The sequence below is a fragment of the Capronia epimyces genome (genome assembly GCF_000585565.1).
Source record: "Capronia epimyces CBS 606.96 chromosome Unknown aczIQ-supercont1.5, whole genome shotgun sequence".
NCBI lineage: Eukaryota > Fungi > Ascomycota > Eurotiomycetes > Chaetothyriales > Herpotrichiellaceae > Capronia > Capronia epimyces.
In genome coordinates, this window is record NW_006912908.1 from 1,229,074 (window position 1) to 1,249,246 (window position 20,173).

Below are 20,173 nucleotides of genomic sequence, written 5' to 3' on the forward strand. Positions count from 1 at the left end.
TAGGTAGGTATGTAGATAGGTAGGTATGTAGATAGGTAGGTATGTAGATAGGTAGGTATGTAGATAGGTAGGTATGTAGATAGGTAGGTAGGTAGGTCGAGAGTTTCACTCCAGACAAGCCTTGAGAGAATTGACACGGCTACAGTAAGCTTGTTTTCGTAAGTCCCATGCTGAAAAATATCTGGGCTCTGGGCTCTGGGCTTTATCATACATGTAAGGCATACATTCGATTCCTGGGATTGCCAGTGCCAATACCAATACCAGTACCAATGCCGATGCCAATGCTAGTGCAATGCCAATGCAATAACATTCATTCCTGGACGTCATGTTGCATATTCCCGAACCACCTCCCGATGGTCGACCACCAACACTAAACAAACAACTTGGTTTGAAGCCACCTGGCAAACCTGATGACTTGCTTGTCGACCCGCTCAAAGTAATCGGCAGCAATCAAAACCATCAGAGGGTAGGCTATCAGACCCGGGATATATTTGATGACTGGCCACCCGCCCAGGTACTGCTCCCGAAGCGGGATCATGACTTGAAAGTACGGGCCCAGGGCCAGTGGGACATGCATGGCGTAGATGCCGAAGGACAAGTCGCCAATGTACTGCGAGTATCGCCAATTGAGCGGCTTCTGCAGCGTCGGATAGAATTCCAGCGCGTAGACCAGCATGAAGGCGCCGATTCCAAGCCAAAACAGATAATTGCCCGAGTCGTCCCACCATCCAGGGATGAAGCGTTTGAGAAACTCCCAGGGAAAGGTGCCCATTATCCCCATGGTTGTGTCGTCTGGTTCACCGAGGATGAAGATGCCGAGAACAAACAGACAACCATAGCCGACTTTTTCCCAGAGAGTCTGCTGCTTGTGGTGGTGATGCGGCCCCGTGAGGCTTCTAGGGTTGTCCAGTCGCTCCGGGTGCCGGCTCAAAGACAGGTCGGCGATGAATAAGCCCGCCATGAACTCGGCGACATAGATGGCCTGCCAGATGTAGCAAGCGACGATAATGACCCAAGTTAGAACCATGCGAGATCGGGTCGTCAGTCTACACGCCGCGGTGCAGAAGGCAAAGATGGCCACGCTGCCTCGATACTCGGCTGGGATGCTCCACATTTGATCGAGATATCTCGAGTCGAAAGAGGACGGCCACCCCCTGATATCGCCAAAGGGGTTGCTGAAGTACACCAGATCCCAACCCCAGTCAACGAGTTGCTCCCAGAAGGTATCCTTGTACATGGGTGGCCGGCAGCCAGGGTATATCTTGAACCGGACCATGATCATGGCGATGAAACAAGCACATTCTGTACTTCCGTAGAGTCGGACGTATCTTCGAAAGGTTGAAGACGCGAGGGAGCTGATGAGCCGCTCAAACTCCTGTTTGCGGATGTAGATGAGGAGTCGGTAGCTCAGTACATAACCTGATATCACGAAGAAGAGAGCCACCATCGACGAGCCGTGGAAGAGGAAGCTGATCAAAGGCTCTCTTCTCCAGTTGTCGCCAAAGGTGTTGAACGAATGTGCAATAAACACGCAGACCGCCGCGTATCCCCGGAGAGCGTCCAAGTAGGAAGTGGGCCCGATCTCTCGGTCGGTAATGCCTCCAGGTCGAGCAAAGCGTGGTAAGGCTGCAACCAAGTGTCTTTTGAAGCGGCGCGACTTTATAGTCTTCTCAGTCTCAAAGCCCAAAGCTGAAGGAACTGTGGGCCAGGGGCCGTCGGCAGCATGGCTCAAGGAAATGCTGTCTTGGTCCACAAGAGGCATGTACGCAGCCATCTTGACTGCTTGGAATTTGGTCGATCAAAAGGCACACGTGCAAGTGGGCAATGCCAATGATTAAAAGAAAGGGAAAGATAACAATACCCCAGCGTATAATAAACCCAGAAAGCTGGCATGCGGGCTTCTGCAAGGGGTTTCCAAGGGGGGTGAGTGATCACGAGCCCCTTCTCACAGCAAGCCTGCGAGGCCAGACCATGAGCCTTAGCTCAGGAGAAGGATTATATGGGTGGGAACATGCTGTCAATTTTTAGTCCAGAAAACAACAATATCTGCTGAACAATGAGGTGTCGGTCCACGGGAGACATGTCTGTGCAGCTCGTATGTCGGTACTACTAGGAGGCGGAAAGCTTGGTAGAGATCTTACTGGCAGTTGATTTGGATTCAGAATCAATCATATTGCTCCACGGAGGACTGAAATTAAGCAAGCGACAAAAATGGACGAGGCAGTTGCCAGACCCTGACGGTGATGGGTTGTGTCGAGTAAGCGAGAAAGATATGGCGGCCGTGAATTGGGTCCGGTCCATCCAAGTGCCTTGGGCGCTGCTGATCCGTAGCTGAGAGCTGAAGCCAAGATTGTTAGTGGAGGCGGTTGTCGCAAGAGATGTCGACCAGACGTCTGTATCCGTACTCTGTGCAGTGTACGGAGTACTCTGTAAAATGTACGGTACATACATATTCGGTGCACAAGTAGAAAGTTAGCAGCTACCGTCCCGTCCGCCGAACCGTTCCTACCGCGTCTCGAGTTGTCGTCCCTCCTCCAAGGTTTGTAAGTGTACACAGTAAAGAGTCCACGGAATTTCCCGTTGCTGCATGGGCTGCACGGGCTGCGTCGTAAGCTAGATACATAGTAGTAGTAGGCTGTCAGGACAGTTTTTTGTACAGTTGACAGAGCGCCAGCGCGTGTTGAAAGCTGTTAGTCGTGACAGTGACAGGCAGCTACGACAGGAGTTGCAGGGGCTTGCTTCGGAGTTGGCATCTATCACACAACGTGGTCTGTAACCGTACAGTGCTTAGCACAGAGTAACCACGACGTTTCGAAGGTTGATGCCTGGACGAATATACGGAGTACTCTGTACTCTGGAGTCTGTACAGATACTCGGTACGGGTACAGAGACACCGTCCTCCATACTCCGCAATCCGTTCTCTTTCGATTTCGATTTCTCCACAAGTCGGAGCAGGCGAGATTGGGCTTCGACCATCGAACGATCGTCTGTCTCGGCGGCGGGTTTATAACCAGAGCCGCGTCACGCAATGGTGTATCACGTGACCAGCGACCCCGTGATCAGTGTCTCGTGTCCTGGCCCCTCACGTGATTCCGTGTAGATATCGCCCGGTATCGCGTTTTCGCGTTTCTACGCGCGTCACTCATGTATTACGGTTTCAAGTACTAGGATGACGAGGCTGACAAGGCAATCGAATCCACACCACTGACGCTGTACGCTGTACGGATACTGATACTCTGGACGGTACCATGGACGACTTGCTCTACGACACCTCCTGGCTCTTGCACACTGTCCCTCATCTTACACCCGCTCTCTGCGCTCTGTCGGACCCATCCATTTCTGCAGTGGATGAACTGCAGCACCAGTTCTCCCACCATGCCGATGCTCTACGCGTCTCACTTGGCAAGGACCGTCCGCGGTACGAAGAAGTCGAAGAAAAAGAGAAGCTAGGCGGCCTGAAACAATGCACATGGCGCAGGCTACGGAGCACACTCACCGAAGAGACAAGTGTAGTGGCTACAAAGCGGAAGCGAGACAATGGGCAATCGAGATCGGATTCGGGTTCGAACTCAACTCCGACCGATGGTCATGGGCTGGTTATATCCCTTGTCTATGAGAAAGCAACGTACAAGTTCATCATATACACCTCCAACACGTCGAGCGCTGCGAACTCAAAAGGCTCGAAACGCAGCCATACCGGCTCGTCGACGAGGCCGAGGTTGCGGGCAATGTCAGATTCAACGGCGACTTGCGAACCCGCCATCCTGCTTTCCAAATCCTCGCCGGCAGCGTTCAAAGCCGTCACGGCTTACTTGGTCGACAGTTTCGCCCTCCCAGAGATCGGAGCTCTCAAGCTACCGTCAGCTGTCATCCAGACAACCCTCGAAAGGTACCTGACATCGGTGTCTACCTCACTCGGGGCGATGGACATTGAGACCAGCGCTCGACGGTCGGTCTTCCACTCCATCGTGGGGACGTTGAGGATCACCATATCGTTTATGCCACCTGTCGCTCCGAGCTTGAAAACCATCGACATTAGTATCCCTCCGTACACAGTCGAGCAGCAGTATCAAAGCGCACTCGACGAAGGGGAAGAAGGGCAGGCGGATAGACAGGTGGATTTCATGTCCACTGTGGCGGCCTGGATCCTGACCAAGACAGGGCTGAACATCAACCCATCACAGCTCACCAGTCAAAACAATGATGATAGTGACAAAGAAAACACACCCGCCGCCGATCCAGCAGTACCAAGCACCCACGCTCGCGAGGAGGACCGAGTCAGCGAGACCCCAGGCAAGAGTTCTGCCAAGACTCAGTCATCTCCAATGCGAATCTCGAGGATCTCAACTGGCGCATATGCTATCTCAATTGAAGGACGACTGAAGTTCGCGTCCAAGCCAGTTGAGATAGTCGACGGTATAAGTGAAGAAGGCGAAGGCGACGACAAGAACTTGGTCCGCAGAGCAAACGAGGGGCTGTTGAGGTCTGCCCTAGAGGAAACGAGAAAGCAGGCTAGAGAAGAAGGTTGACCGAGAATCTCATCTGTGATATCGAATCACCATATAGACAGACGTCTTTCTACCCGAGGCCCGTTTGTCCTGGTGAACTCCGTACTGAGGATCTCATGCCCGAAACGAACAATTGTGCGACAATCAAGTTCTTTCCCATCCATTGCATGCTCTGGGCTCCATCGCCTTCCGCCTCTGGATGCGTCGTTTCGCCGCGTCGTTCGAGAAGCTTTGTGCGCAGCAACGCTACCCCCCACCGACTCCTTGGCCGGAACAACGAAGGGACGGACCCCAACCTCAATGATTCAGTTATCGAGGGTCTGCTCGCCGCAAGCAAAAGCGAGGAGCAGCAAAGGACAACCAAAACAACTAGTAACGCCAGAGTATAGCAAAGCATTCTCTCAAAGTCGACAATAACAGCATCACTTCGTGAAAGTTGACAGGCCAAACGCGAAAGAGCCCTGGTTGATCCTCGCGGCTGGAATCCATCCCCATGATCTATGCTTGAGCACAGAACTAGCCAGCTGGACCTGTGAAGGTCACCAGCTAAAGCCGTAGACTTGGACCTACTTCAAGCCGCAGCCCAGAATATAGCAGTCGGATGCTTAATATATCCGTCACCCATTTTCTGCTCCAGTCCTCGGCTTCCCCGTTCCCATGTCCGCGCCTTTCCGCGCAGGACTGTTGACGCGGCTTCCCAATCCGTTGGTGGCGGGAAGGCCTGTATACACGCCTTCGAATTCGTTACGCAGGTTATCGACGAGCTTCTGTACTCGGTCGATCTCCGCACTGAGGTCTTCGACGTTGCCCGCAAGAGCGGCAACCTCGTCGAACTTGCGTCGGCGATTGGCGTCGGCGATCATCTCCTGCACCATGAACTTCTGCTCCTCCAGTACGATGAGACGCTCGCGTAAGACTTTCTCTTCGGCTTCGAGTTCGCTGACCCGGGAGGAAGTGACGCTCGCAACGGATATATTGGAGCTGCTATCATTGCGTACGTGGGTACGATTGAGCACGGCCAGGGACGCGCGGGGATTGCTCAAGTCAGGTTTGCCGCTGCCCGCCCCGTGTGGAGTCGCGTGTTTGAGGATCTTGGGTAGCGATTTCAGAGGCAGCATGTGGAGATGGAGGAACTGAGTAGCGTTCTGATGGATGGCTTTCTGCAGTCTGAGCTGTGTCGCCGACTGGCTGGGCATGTCTCTGATCCGCCGGGCCGCCGTGTCGTATTGTGCGAACGAGTCCATAAGTCGTCTGCGGGTGCGGGATGCATCTGTGAGTTGGGAAGAAGAGGGTGGCTGGTCAGGGTCTTGGAGAGCTTGAATGAGTTTTTGGAATCTTGGTAGTAGAAGTCGAATCCCCCTTTCAAACTGTAGGAGATTGTTGTACGCTCGGTTGAACGCTTCGGTCGAAGGGGATTTCAGAGAGGCTTGGAAGTCCCGATGGGAGAATAGCGTGTGATTGCAATCTTTGCAGATGCGGATGTCTAGGGAGACGGTGTCATCGGGAGGAAGCTTTTCTGTCAGGGGAAGGCGGGTGTTAGCTGTTGTTTTGGAAATCAGTACGGGTGGGACAGGAGAACAGGAGAAAAGGACCACATACTTGTTGCAACATTGAGGCCAATGACAACCGAACACGCCGTGACTGGATCTCCACAGACAACTTTTCCACAGGTCCTGCAATGGTGTCGACGAAATGTATACTGGGTGAAATCTTGCTGACAGTAGGGGCATCGTTGCACTTCCGCATCGCTTTGCCATGCCACGATGCTTTGTTCGAGCGTCTTTCGTGGATCGGTCTGAGCCCAATTCAGTGACCATCTCTTATTAGGAGTCGGTAGTGGGATCTCGTCTGGTGGGTTTGCCAACAAATGGGTCAACCTGGACAGCCTCTTTTCTAGCCGGGTGACTTCCATCTCCTTGTGACTGACTCGGTTCCGTCTGACAGCCTCAAACTCGCTCATTCGGTCTCGCTCCAGACCATGCCTATCCATATAACCTTCGCGACTCTTATAGCACGTCTCGCACACCCGATACCAGAGACCTCGGACTGGCTCATGTTGGGCCGATCTTGACAGCTTCATCTGATACATTGTGTCTTCCTCACAAAAGAGTTTACCGCAGTGCCTGCAATTGACGATGCCTGTCGTCGTAGAGCCCAGCCTTTTTCCGCATGCTGGGTCCGAGCACATATCATTACCGGTTCTCTTCTGCCAGTGCTGTTTGGTAATGATATCGTCCGGATCTATGACATTCGCGGCCGGCTTCGGTGGTAGTGGAGGGTTACTGGGATCTCTGATCTCCCTTGGGGCATAGTCGCTCCTCGGCGTAGGAGTACTGCTTCTCGCAATTTCGTGATTCGACTCGAAGACATCCAACCCCTTGAGTTTCTGGTTTAAGACCGCCAATGGTTGGAACTTTTTGGCCTTGACCATTTGTTGTTTAAACCAGTCCTTGACTTCGTCCTGCTGCTCATCCTCTATTTCCTTATGTGCATCATCCAGATGTCGGTTCAACTGTAGCAGGGTGACCATCTCCTCATTGCATATCGGGCAGACCAAGCGGTCTCCCGCAGCAGCCGCTGCCATGGCCAGATCTGGTGTCGCATGATCGATAGATATCCGGGCGGCAATATCTTGTGTGTCGGAAGATGGTGGCGTAGAGTTCTCGCTGGCAGAGGTATTTAAGGATAGACTCGAGGCCGAAGGCGAAAGGACATGAGCGGGAACAGGGGAGGAGGACTTTGGTGGAGGAATAGGCGGTCCTAAGGTTCTACCGCTTCCCAGTACCCTTCCACCACCGATGGTGCGCCGGGACATTGCACTGGAAGGTGGCTTCCATGAAGCCGGATCAGTTGAAGACGGTCATCTCTCTGAGACGGTGATTTGGAGCAACGCAGCGAGCATGGACATCCAAAGATGCACGGCGGAGCAAGGCGGAGCGGAGTGTCAAGTGTGTCATTGGTACGGCTTAGGAGGCTTAGTCATCCACCATATGCGCAGCCAGCCTCATCCATCACCAACAGGGCATGATACTAGGGACAGGCTTATCCTAGAGCTCGAGGTCGAGGTTCACCGCATTCCATCCTGCATATGCATTCACTCTGCCGTTACGAGTCTATCGTGTACTACCAGGCCTAGAGCACATTCTCCCGAGACCTCACATTCCTCCCTAGACTTTCTATAATGTGTGTCATTAATGGCGTTCATCTGACTCCGGGTCTCGTCCTTCAAGCGCTCTTCCCGGCATCCTCCTTCAATGTCACGATCCGATTGAGGACTACCTTTCCCGCTGCCTCTTCGGTATCCTTATCCAAACAGAAGTACCCCGTTCTCATCGCCTGGAATCTGACCGACTCGAACCCACAGTCGTCCTTTTTCTCTCCGGCCTCTTCGGGCCATGGCGCCCTCGCACGAATCTCTTTCAACCCAACCTCGGCCAGTGCGTTCGGATAAACTTTGAGACTGTCTTCCCGCAAGTCTGCCATGAAGCTCGGCTCTACGGCATCCGGATTGTCGGATTTGAACAGTGGGTGGAAGACGCGAACTTCACACTTGATGGGTGATCCATTCTCTGGCGCATCCGCAACCCAATGGATATAGGCTTTAGGCTTTTTGATCTTTTCCCCCTCGGCTGGTTTGTCGAACTTGGCGTGGATCTCGGTAACTAGGCCAGTGGTTTCGTCCTTCTTGAAGCTCGTGGCAATGACCGGATATGGAACCTTCAGGAGCCCCACTGGTTTTCCGGGGGCCATTCGGAAGAAATCTTTGCTGTCGACTTCTCGGAAATCGTCCCGCTCGATATACACCTTCTTCGTAAGAGGCAATCGATGAGTACCCATGTCGACATCTTTGGGACCGAAGGCATTTTCGATTTCCTCATAATGATCATCTGGTAGATCGTCAATGATGACCGGTACCGGATCCAGGACTACCATCAGACGGGGGACCGTGCTTTCCAGATATTTTCGGACTGACTGCTCGAATCGAGAGATTTGAATATTGGTCTTGGCTGTTGTAACGCCCAATTCATTGACAAACGAAAGGATTGCCCCGGGTGGGATACCTCTTCTTCTAAGAGCCACAAGGGTGTATAGTCTCGGATCATCCCACCCGCCCACAACCCCTTCATCTACCAATTTCTTGATCTTTCGTTTTGACAAGACAGTTCCGGTGACGTTGAGACGGCCATACTCTCTTTGCATGGGCTTGTGTGGCACATCGAGCTTGTTATTCAGCCATTCGTAAGACACCCTGGATAGAATGAACTCGGTCGTACACAATGAATGAGTAATGCCCTCGAAGCTATCGCACAGACAGTGGGTGAAGTCGTAGGTAGGATAGATTCTCCATTTGTCACCGGTGCGGTGATGCGGCTTCTCCAGAACACGGTACGCAACGAGATCCCACATCTGTGGGTTGCCATCACTAATGTCCTGCTTCATGCGCAAGAAGGCTTCTTTCGGCTTGTATTTCCCATCTTTCATGGCCCGAAACTCGGCTAGAGAATCTTCAACTGGTCGTCCTCTGTGAGGACAGGCATATCGCTCATGCTTGTTCTTCGGATCAGTCCCACCGCGTTGATCCTTCAGCTCATCATCTGTGCAGTGACAGACGTAGGCGCCGTCTAGGGTAATAAGCTTTTCGGCAAGCTCGTAAAGCTGGTCGAAGAAGTCGCTGGAGTAGGTGATTCGCGCAGGCTTGAAGCCTAGCCATCTAACAATATCCTCAATTGCAGTGAAGTAGACTTCTTCTTCAGCCTCGGGATTGGTGTCGTCAAATCGCAAATTGCATTTGCCGCCGTAGTATCGTGCAAATCCAAAGTTGATGGCAATGGCTTTGCTATGACCGACATGAAGGTAGCCATTTGGCTCTGGTGGGAATCGAGTGACCACCGCCTCGTCTGCCGGTCTTTCCTTCCGGACAGCTGCTAACCAGCCCTCTTTGAACATCGAATCGGGATCAAGAGGAACTGCTGGGCCAGAGTTTGCTGGCTTCGGAGGCTTTGGCGCTGGTGCTTTCGCCGCCTTTGGCGGTTTGGGTTGCTTTTCCGCCTTTTCTTTCTTTGGCTTTTTCTCGGAGACTACATTTTCGACCTTGTCCTTGACACGCTCTGGCAAGCTCTTACTTGCTTCTGTGGTTTCCGCCATCGAGGCGCTTCGAGTCGTTGGGTATCTGTCAAGGTGCTCCGGCGGCAGAGGGTTGTCTCGCCTTATATTCAGACTGATAGTGATTATGACACGTGAGATGAGCGTGCTAGGCACTCGACAATCCCAGGATGTTCTCCTCAGGTTACGATAGACTCTGTTGACTAAAATTCAAGGGTTGAGTCTCTGATCGGAGAGTTGGACAATGTCCAGAGAGAAGATGAGCCTTGATTTGAGACGCCTTACCCTGTATCTTGATCCCAGCCTGCTTTTCGGTGACTCAAATCTTGACTGCAGTTCAGTGACAAACACGCCAAGCCCGATGGATGGGAAGCGCAGAAAAGAGGTCGGTCTGACCACTGGATTTTCTCCTATGGCACCGACAACGCCTGGAAGTTTCTTGCCTGACAGGCTGCCCTATAGCTGACGAGTCGGAAGATTCCCTCCTCCGGAGGCGTGAAACTAATATGTGCATTGCCATTCCATCGCGCCTCCATCACGCCGATTCTTTGTGAGGACACTCTGTTCACGGTAATCGTCGCCGCTCTTGGGGAGATATATCGCTGCATTGCCCCCTTTGCATTCGAGCTCTTGATTGACGCTCGTCATGGCGCCGCAACCGTAGGTACCCGCCTCCAGATGGTAACTTCTGTGCTAACCTAGTTGTACAGTTCCAAACTCGTGGATAACGAGCAGATATCCGCCGCAAGCCTGCACAATCCTCTCCCCGTTTACCTCAAGACTTACGTATGGCCCTTCACAATATTATGGCCTGTTTTTCTCGCCTTCTACCTCAATGAGGATCTCTACGATGAATACATCGACGGCCAAGAGTGGACATTCGTCTGGATCACCACAATCATTACTCTTCAGTCACTAGCATGGCTCTCCACGAAATGGAGTGTCAATTTGAACACTGTCTTTACCACCAGCAAGGCAACAGGAATCCAGGATGCACAGCTCATCAAGGTCATCCCCGTGGTCAACTCCGGAGCACCTGCGATCTGCAAGTTGGACAAGGAGCCTGATGGACGAATCTCCTTTGCATTTCAGAAGAGAAGATTTTTGTATTCCCCCGAGAAAGGCACATTTGCACCATTGGAATTCGCGCTTGACCGAGAGGAAAAGCCTCTGCTGCGGGATTTCCAACTGTCAAAAGGACTGACCTCCGAAGCCGAAATCGAGACCCTGCACAACCATTATGGCAACAACACCTTCGATATCCCCATTCCTACATTCACTGAACTCTTTAAGGAGCATGCCGTGGCTCCCTTCTTCATCTTCCAAGTCTTTTGCGTGGGTCTGTGGTTACTCGACGATTATTGGTACTACTCCCTGTTCACTCTGTTCATGCTGGTTGCCTTCGAAAGCACGGTCGTCTGGCAGAGGCAACGGACCTTGAACGAGTTTATGGGTATGAGCATTAAACCCTACGACATATGGGTGTATCGAGTCCGCAAGTGGGTGCAGATCACAAGCGACAAGCTACTCCCTGGCGACCTGGTGTCAGTTGGGAGAACCCAGGAAGATTCCGGCGTGGCCTGCGATATGCTCCTTATTGAGGGCACAGCTATAGTTAACGAGGCTATGTTGTCCGGCGAGAGCACACCACTCCTGAAAGAGTCAGTTTTGCTCCGTCCAGGCGACACACCGATCGATCCCGACGGCTTGGATAAAAACGCTCTACTCTGGGGAGGGACCAAGGTCCTACAGATCACTCATCCCTCTGCCAGCGATGATCCCTCGGAAAATGTACCAATAGTCAAGTCTGGGGTACCTCCGCCGCCGGATAATGGCGCTTTGGCTATTATTCTGAAGACTGGTTTCGAGACCAGCCAGGGCAGCCTTGTACGAACCATGATATTCTCCACGGAACGGGTCTCGGCCAACAATGCCGAAGCACTGTGGTTTATCCTGTTCTTGCTCGTCTTTGCACTCGCAGCTTCGTGGTATGTGTGGCAAGAGGGTGTCAAGAACAATCGGAAACGATCCAAGCTGCTCCTGGACTGCATTTTGATCGTCACCAGCGTTGTACCTCCCGAGCTGCCGATGGAGTTATCGTTGGCTGTCAACACCAGTCTCGCGGCGCTCAGTAAATTTGCCATCTTCTGTACCGAACCATTTCGGATCCCCTTCGCAGGACGTGTTGATGTCGCGTGTTTTGACAAGACAGGTACCCTTACCGGTGAAGATCTCGTTGTCGATGGCATTGCAGGCCTCGGGTTAGGGAAACGGGGCGCGCCTACTCAACCCGACGGCGCTCAATCTACTGTCACCAAAGTGACAGATTGTGGCATTTACACGACTCTTGTGCTAGCGACGGCACATGCCCTCGTCAAACTCGATGAAGGAGATATTGTCGGAGACCCCATGGAAAAGGCCACGCTTACAGCTCTCAACTGGAGCCTCGGCGATCATGACACCTTGACAAGTAGCCCACCACCCAAGTCCAAGAAGCATCATGTCTCAACCTCGGGAGCTTCGCATATTGTGCAGATCAAACGGCGCTTTCAATTCTCTTCTGCTCTCAAGCGTCAAAGTTCGGTGGCTGTCGTAGTGACAACTGATCCTAAGACTGGACGAAAAGCAAAAGGCACCTTCGTTGGTGTCAAAGGCGCACCGGAAACCATTCAAAAGATGTTGGTGGAAACACCGCCCAAATACGAAGAGACCTTCAAATACTTCACCCGGAATGGAGCACGAGTTCTGGCGCTTGGGTACAAGTACCTCTCCACTGATGCCGAACTTGGTCAAAAACGCGTCAATGATCTGAAGCGGGACGAAGTCGAGTCTGGCCTTCATTTCGCTGGCTTTCTGGTTCTGCAAACGCCACTGAAAGAGGATGCCATCCGAGCAATTCAAATGCTAAACGAAAGCAGCCATCGTGTCATCATGATCACCGGCGACAACCCTCTAACCGCGGTTCACGTGGCGAGAGAGGTTGAGATCGTTGATCGAGATTGTTTGATTCTGGATGCTCCCGAGCACGATGACTCTGGCACCAAACTGGTCTGGCGGAGCGTTGATGAAAAAGTCATTATCCCTGTCGATCCTTCGGCCGAACTTGACCCTCAAATCCTCAACACCAAGGATCTTTGCGTCACCGGTTATGCACTCGCCAAGTTCAGTGGACAAAAGGCCCTGCCTTCGTTGCTTCGACACACGTGGGTGTACGCAAGAGTCTCGCCCAAACAGAAAGAAGAAATTCTCATCGGCTTCAAAGACCTCGGCTACACCACTTTGATGTGTGGTGACGGGACGAATGATGTCGGCGCACTCAAGCAAGCCCATATTGGTGTTGCCCTGTTGAATGGTTCTCAAGATGATCTCAACAAGATTGGCGAACATTTCCGGACCACCAAAATGAAGGAGATTTACGAAAAGCAGGTCCAACTTATGAAACGGTTCAACCAACCTCCACCACCAGTACCGATTGGCATTGCACACCTGTATCCGCCAGGTCCCGGGAACCCTCACCATGAGAAGGCCATTAAGGCTCTAGCCGAGAAGAAGGGAATCGACCTGGAAAATGGCGACGCAGAGAACGGTACGATCGAGACAATCACCTCTCCGGGTGCCCAAGCTATTCAGCAGTCGAATGCAAATCTCACCCCTCAACAACGACGACAGGTCGAAGCGCAACAGAAGGCGGCAGGCTGGGCCGACAAGTTTACATCGACCATGCTGGAAAACGAACTCGATGATAATGAGCCGCCCACGATCAAGTTGGGTGATGCTTCGGTGGCAGCGCCTTTTACGAGCAAGCTGGCAAATGTGATGGCCATTCCGAACATCATCCGCCAGGGCAGGTGTACCTTGGTCGCAACCATTCAAATGTACAAAATTCTCGCCCTGAACTGCTTGATCAGTGCCTACAGCCTGTCTGTCATCTACCTCTCGGGTATCAAGTTTAGTGATGGCCAGGTCACAATCAGTGGAATGCTGATGTCAGTCTGCTTCCTCTCCATCTCTCGGGCGAAACCGGTGGAAGCCCTATCCCGAGAGCGCCCTCAACCAAATATCCTGAACGCGTACATTCTTGGATCTGTCCTTGCGCAATTCGCCATACACTGTGCAACGCTGATATACCTCTCAAACTATGTCTATTCCCTTGTGCCGCCAGCGGAGGAAGTTGACCTGGAGGGCGAATTCGAACCCTCCCTCCTCAACAGCGCGGTTTATTTGATTCAACTTATTCAACAAGTCTCGACTTTTGCCATCAACTATCAAGGCCGCCCGTTCCGCGAAAGTATCCGGGAAAACCGTGGCATGTACTGGGGTTTGTTGGCCTGTTCCTTCGTCGCTTTCTCTGGCAGCACAGAGTTCCTGCCCGAGCTCAGTCAGAAGCTACGCCTTGTCCCCTTCACAAGCGAGTTCAAGTGGGTGCTGACCACACTCATGATCGTCGACTTCTGTGGTTGCTGGGCAGTGGAGCAGATTTTCAAGAACTTGTTCAGCGATTTCCGACCCAAGGATATTGCGATCAAGCGGCCAGATCAGGTAGAGAGGGACGAAAGACGAAAGAGAGAGCTAGCGGAGAAGGCGGAGCGAGAGAGGATTGAAGCCATCGAAAAGCAGAGAGGCGTCGCCAACAACACGGCCCCTCCAAGAGCAAGGTAGTAAGCCTTCGGCGAAGGTGACTTGATGTACGGATAGACAAGAATAAGCCGGATGACTGACTGGGTCTGGGACATAGAAGGCGCGGTTGCATTACCAGAACTGGGGGTGATAGAAGGCAACTAGCTACGAGCACCTGCACCTGCACCTGCACCTTCAGTCCCAGCGACACTACACTCCATATGGGCCGGGTGATAGATGTGGCCAAGTGACAAACATGGTGTAACCTGTACAGACAGTAAACTTTTCTCACATGTCAGGGCATTGTCACTGTCACTGTGCAGTTGGGAGTATGTGTGTTATGTCTAGACAGTTTTAGTAGTAAGACTAGCCACAGCAATCTTGCCTAACTTGGACTAGCTGGTGGCATTAAGGCTGCTTGGCACATCATGCTTAACCTTAACGAGACCTAGGGCTTGCCATCGCCATCCACCTAGTAGGTGCCAGGTACCTAAGATATCTACTTTATATCCATCTCCTCGCCTGACCCAAACTATGTATCTGTAATTAGACCGTTTGGGATCTCTTACGCGTCCAAGCTCCACCGGAACACGTACATCTACGGATGTATTCGTGGCATGTCTCCCTTCGCATGGGCTGCGGGAGAAGGCGGTGTCCACCTCCATCGTCGTTCCTGGAGTCTGAGGCGTGGTTCGACGATTTTTCTTTCCTTATCCATGCTCCGCCACCATCCTGAGACACGAACCTGCGTCACTCTTGCAGCGAAACATGCCGCAAGTACGGACTACTAGCTTGGACCCAGAGTGCGCGATTGTGCAGGGTTCTTGTATCGCCTGTATCCGTACAATCTTGGGCTCCTCGCCATATAAGTGATGGTTCCCTGGAAAAGCCCACGCAGTGACCAGGCCACTCATTCTTGATCTCACGCTGTCACTCTTTACACGGTTCAGGGCCATGTCTTACCACTCGGCCTCACGCCGGCTCGTCGACCAACCCCCTCCATACCCTTCTCCATACTATGCACGAGGCGACGGGCTCCCGAATCCTCCCAAGTATGTTGAAATGCACACCTCTCCGGCCTCCGACCTCCCGAACAGACCATTGTCGAAGCGGAATCCTAAAACTTGGTCGCGGAAATGCTGGATCATTCTAGCCATCACGTTGATCGTGATTGCCATAATTGTGATTGTTGTTGCCGTGGTTGTTAGTCGCAAGAATCGATATCCGGACTACTCTTCCCTGACCTATGCGCTTGTCGCAACATATTCTGGTACAGGCTTTTTCGATAATTTCGACTACTTTACAGGATACGATCCTGCCGCGGGATTTGTGCAGTAAGTGATCCGCCGCTGCTTTCCCACCCGTGCTGAAGACACTAACTGTTCCCAAGTTATGTCGATGCAGCAGGTTCTGTTGATCTTAATCTGACGTATGCAACGTCGACCTCTGCTGTCTTGCGCGTCGATCTTTCTGATACGGACACGACTACTGGTCGCAAATCTGCAAGAATCACGTCCAAGGCCACCTACAACGACGGGCTTTTCATCTTCGATGTCTTGCACTCTCCCTATGGCTGCTCCACCTGGCCAGCGTTGTGGCTATCCGATCCATCAAACTGGCCGACCAATGGTGAAATCGACGTCATGGAGGCTACCAACCTCGCTCCGGACGGGAATCAAGTAACCCTCCACACAACCAAGCACTGCAGTATGGGGGTCAAACGCAAGGAGACCGGCAAGGTTCTGAAGACCAATTGTCTAAATTCCACCGACGGTGACAGTGGATGTGGTGTCCAAGGCACGACCGCCACATTTGGAGAAGAATTCAACAATAACGGCGGTGGCGTCTATGCCATGGAACTTCGCGACGCTGGCATTCGCGTCTGGTTCTTTGACCGAGACAACATCCCTGACGATATCACTACCTCTACCTCTAATTCGACCGACGTCATCCCTGACCCTTCGACGTGGTCTGAGGCCCTGGCAGATTTCCCAAACACCAACTGCAACATTGGGGACCATTTTCGCAACCAAAGCATCATTGTCGATATAGACCTATGTGGCCAGTGGGCTGGACAATCGCAGTATTTCAACACTCAGTCTGGCTGTTCCGGCACGTGCGTCGACTATGTGAGCAACCAGCCGGGAAGTGCGTACCAAAATGCCTATTGGGAATTCGGAAGCTTCAGAGTCTACCAAGCCGCTTAAGATGCTGATATCGCCATTAATGACCGCCTCGGCAGACTGCCTGGGGAACCACACACGATCGAATCATGGCTCTGCAGGACGTATTCTATGATTGCACTGGGAGACACACCGCTCCCACAACTTGCACATGTACCCAAGGGCCGAGACTCGATTCTACATTGATTCCAAGACTGCCAGAATATGGACCGATCCGCTTTTCACCATCACGCAGCTCGTGTTTACAGCATCTAGGATGCGGAGACGTCCCCGAGCAGGCCCTTCTCTCTGGCACGACGCCCTTATGCATTTGGAGCACAGCATCTCATGAAAGTTTCTGCTTCACCCAACTTGAGTTCAACGTGGATGACTGCCATGCAGCATTGAACGCGGCTCATCTGCGTGACGGTCGAAAAGGCTCTACTTGAGCACTCAACACAGTATAGGTGGTCAAGGCTCAGCCGTGTCCTGTGCGATGTTCTGGAGGTAGACTTGTTATTCAGTGACAGCATAAGGCTGTCGTGTGGTCGATTTGGTCGTCATCGGAAAGCAGGAGAACCAGCAAACGTGCCGATCCGGCAGAAACGACTTGAGGTCTGCAATATCTTCCCGATACGGCATAGAAGGCTTGTAAAAAGAAAGGGCGGTGAGGGAAATACCGTAAATAGAGGCCGCAAGATTCAGCAGCACATTCCTTACTAGACAGGTCTCGAAAGTCTGACTCATCCAAGGAGGTTGGGAGTACTCATCACTTGGGCACAATTATCAAAGGCTTCGAGAAATCGCAAGTTATAAAACTCTAGTCTTTCACGCTTTTGCATTCTTCACGCGTAGACGGCGTGCTCGTTTCGGTAGTCAAATGTGTACCCCCTTTTTGGGTATAATGCCTCATCATATATCAAGATCCATCATCACATCTCTCACGAAGGTTGGTGACTATTCAGACGTTCGTCGAAGAAGTGCTCTAAATCCTCGGCCTCGGACAAGCGCAGTGCTTCCTCCACACTGCCCACAAAATGCGACCGGCCCCCGCAAAGGTCTACAATGCCGCTCCTTTCGAAACTCAGAAACACCTTGCTGCGCCGATGGGGCAGCCGGCAAAAGATGACGCGGATGCCTCGTTTGGCGTAGTCCTCGACGATCTCTTTGAGGACTTGGGTGCCTGAGCCATCAACGGACGTGACGCCGTGGACATCAAAGATGACGTTTCTGTTGTGTTCCTCCGACCTCACACGCGGGAGCGAGGGGTGTGCCTTGTTTGTGCCGTACTGCTCGAGTCGGCGCAGTCGTGTTTTCAGCTCCCCGGTGTTCGCAAAGGTGAGAGGTTCGGGGATCTTGACGATCAGGCATCCCTCGATATACTCGACATTGTCGGGCGAGAGCTCTGCGTTCTCGAATTGGTTGGTCGTGCCGGGAATCTTGCCGAGAATCTGGATCCTTGGTTTCGTTGCATGTCGAATCAGCTGTAGCAATGAAAGACCAATACCCAAGGCGATACCCAGAGACAAAGAATAGAAGACTGTCGCAAGAAAGATGATGCTCATCAGGAACAGCTCAGTCCAGCCCCTGATCTTGATGAAAAACTTGATGTCGTGTGGACATTCTTCGATCAACGAATATGCAACAACTGAAATCATCGCCGACAGCACTCCTCGTGGAATGTAGTAGAAGTAAGGGAGAAGGTAGAGCACGCATATCAGAGTGATGAAGCTGAGGATGATGCTGCTCATGGGGGTGGTGCCGCCGGTCGAGGCGTTGACTTTACTTCGGCCGTATCCTCCAAACGCGGGCAATGCATTGAAACAACCACCGATGATGTTGGCCGTACCGAGCGCGACCATTTCGCGGTTGGGACTCAGAGTCATTCCTTGCAAGCCGTGAGTACCCTCGCCTAAGCTTTTGGCAGCCACGGAAGATTCGAAGAACCCGAGCAGGGCTATCAGAAAGGAGGTGCTCAGAGCAGTGTCGATGTCCTTCATGTGCCGGAATTGGAAGGGCCATTGGAACGGAATGGATGAGCTGCCGGATGACTTGACCTCGCCAAGGACCCTAAGGCCTTGTTTGTCCCATGAAAATGCCCAAGCGAAGACAGCCGAGAGGGCAACAACGATGAACCGGTCCGGGAAGTATGCGACCCAATGGATCCGGGGCTGGAGGGTTCGCTTGAGAGTCCTAGCGTCGTTGTCAGTTGCATGAAGCAGGATGCCGAGACAAGGGGAGCGTACCGAAAGACCATGATGATAGCAAAGCTTGTCAGTGACACAGCAGCGGTCAAGCCATGAGAGTGTGCGATATTCCTAACCAGAAAGACAAGTTTCTGAGCACTGCTCCCGTGGGAAACGCCTCCTTCTGCCTTGGCCACGTCGGAAAGGCCCAATTCAGGAATCAACTGATCGACCAAGATGACGAACCCGATCGCGCTGATAAAGCCTCGAAGAAAAGGTCGGCTCAAGACACTGTCCAAGAATCCAAGGCGACATAGGCCGGCAACAAATATCACGGCCCCCGCTATGGCGGTGACAAGGCCGGCAATCTGCGCGTTGAGCACATCGTCGTCATCTCCCGACTTCCCCTGGTCGATGCAAGTCTTCACCACCTGGCCCACCAGCAAAGATCCGGCCGCTTCAGGGCCGACCACCATCTGTGGGCAGGTTCCGAGAAAGGCGTAGATCAGAGGATTGAACACGAAGGAGTACAGCCCATTGATGGGAGGTATGTGTGCTAAGTTTGAGGAGTATGATAAAGACATGGGAATGTAAAATGATGCCATAGTAATAGCAGCTATCAGGTCACCACGCAACCATTGCCACTGGTACTGACCTATCCATCGGATGAAGGGGAAATAGTAGGAAATGTACATGAAGGTCGGGCTCTTGATCCCGTGCTTTTGAGCGAGCCATTTTGTAGTGCTGATCCTTTTGTTGCGGAAGAAAGAGTCGGTCACGGAGTCACCCAGGATGGCACGAGCTGGATCTGTTGGACCGCCATCTTCACCAATGGCCCCCGGATAAGGGCCTCCGAAGGCTATACGAGGGGTATCGATACTGCTCCTCTCGCTCCGGACGGAAGGGGCTCTAGGCGAAAACGTGCCATGATCGCAATCCTTTAGCCCGCAGACCCGGTTGTGATGGTAGTTGCCGAGGAGACTGGTCCTTGCATCAACATGACGGGAAGACGGTTCTTCAATCAGGCCTTGAGCGACCTCGTTCTCCTCGTCTAACAGAGCCTCAGGTTCAGATATAATGGGCATATTCGACTCTGGCATGAGTACAGGTGGGGGGTTGTTGTCACTGCCCACCTCTTCACTTGATTTCGACCTGGCTATCCTGTCCTCGGGCGACATGTTGGTAGCCTCTCGCAGGCGGCTAGGGTAAATAGGTACATGTTGGCTCGAGCCACGAGTGTGCGGAAGAGGGTGTCGCGGAGAAGTCGGGGGACTCGAGTCCCTGGAGGAGGAGGATGACGATGGGCGTTGTTCTGCCATGGGTATGGTTTTGATGCAGTGTAGCCGGTAACAATGCTGATATTATTGTATTTCCATGGTTTTACCACATTCACCACCGTGTAAAGGTCAAAGGGCGATTGTGTGTTCCTGTCAGCCAGAACTCTGTCTTCTCAGCCAACAGAGCAGTGGAGGCAACAATATACAGGCGTGAGAACAGAGTATTCAGTATTCGAATGGTGTCGAGGGGCATCCACTATGCCAACCAACCTCCACAAGTCCTATCAGCGATCTGGGGAGAGTCATGTGAACCGTCCCCT

The 20,173-nt window shown here is 52.5% G+C and overlaps 7 protein-coding genes across 7 annotated transcripts; 3 read left to right on the forward strand and 4 right to left on the reverse strand.

Moving 5' to 3' along the window:
* Positions 1-370: 370 nt before the first annotated feature.
* On the reverse strand, positions 371-1,762 carry A1O3_06375 (uncharacterized protein; the record flags this gene model as incomplete). The annotated part of the gene is made up of 1 exon (XM_007736495.1): positions 371-1,762. One exon carries the CDS (start codon positions 1,760-1,762, stop codon positions 371-373), a length of 1,392 nt encoding a protein of 463 aa, XP_007734685.1.
* Positions 1,763-3,248: 1,486 nt separating this feature from the next.
* A1O3_06376 (uncharacterized protein) lies at positions 3,249-4,529 on the forward strand (the record flags this gene model as incomplete). The annotated part of the gene is made up of 1 exon (XM_007736496.1): positions 3,249-4,529. The coding sequence occupies one exon, from the start codon at positions 3,249-3,251 to the stop codon at positions 4,527-4,529; it is 1,281 nt and encodes a 426-aa protein (XP_007734686.1).
* A 596-nt stretch (positions 4,530-5,125) lies between these two features.
* On the reverse strand, positions 5,126-7,323 carry A1O3_06377 (uncharacterized protein; the record flags this gene model as incomplete). Its single annotated transcript, XM_007736497.1, has 2 exons — positions 5,126-6,048; positions 6,108-7,323. The coding sequence occupies 2 exons, from the start codon at positions 7,321-7,323 to the stop codon at positions 5,126-5,128; spliced, it is 2,139 nt and encodes a 712-aa protein (XP_007734687.1).
* Positions 7,324-7,733: 410 nt separating this feature from the next.
* A1O3_06378 (glutaminyl-tRNA synthetase) lies at positions 7,734-9,653 on the reverse strand (the record flags this gene model as incomplete). Its single annotated transcript, XM_007736498.1, has 1 exon — positions 7,734-9,653. The coding sequence occupies one exon, from the start codon at positions 9,651-9,653 to the stop codon at positions 7,734-7,736; it is 1,920 nt and encodes a 639-aa protein (XP_007734688.1).
* A 604-nt stretch (positions 9,654-10,257) lies between these two features.
* Positions 10,258-14,270, forward strand: A1O3_06379 (ATPase; the record flags this gene model as incomplete). The annotated part of the gene is made up of 2 exons (XM_007736499.1): positions 10,258-10,271; positions 10,322-14,270. The coding sequence occupies 2 exons, from the start codon at positions 10,258-10,260 to the stop codon at positions 14,268-14,270; spliced, it is 3,963 nt and encodes a 1,320-aa protein (XP_007734689.1).
* A 912-nt stretch (positions 14,271-15,182) lies between these two features.
* Positions 15,183-16,435, forward strand: A1O3_06380 (endo-1,3(4)-beta-glucanase; the record flags this gene model as incomplete). Its single annotated transcript, XM_007736500.1, has 2 exons — positions 15,183-15,562; positions 15,619-16,435. 2 exons carry the CDS (start codon positions 15,183-15,185, stop codon positions 16,433-16,435), a joined length of 1,197 nt encoding a protein of 398 aa, XP_007734690.1.
* Positions 16,436-17,331: 896 nt separating this feature from the next.
* A1O3_06381 (uncharacterized protein) lies at positions 17,332-19,754 on the reverse strand (the record flags this gene model as incomplete). The annotated part of the gene is made up of 2 exons (XM_007736501.1): positions 17,332-18,583; positions 18,637-19,754. 2 exons carry the CDS (start codon positions 19,752-19,754, stop codon positions 17,332-17,334), a joined length of 2,370 nt encoding a protein of 789 aa, XP_007734691.1.
* Positions 19,755-20,173: the final 419 nt, after the last annotated feature.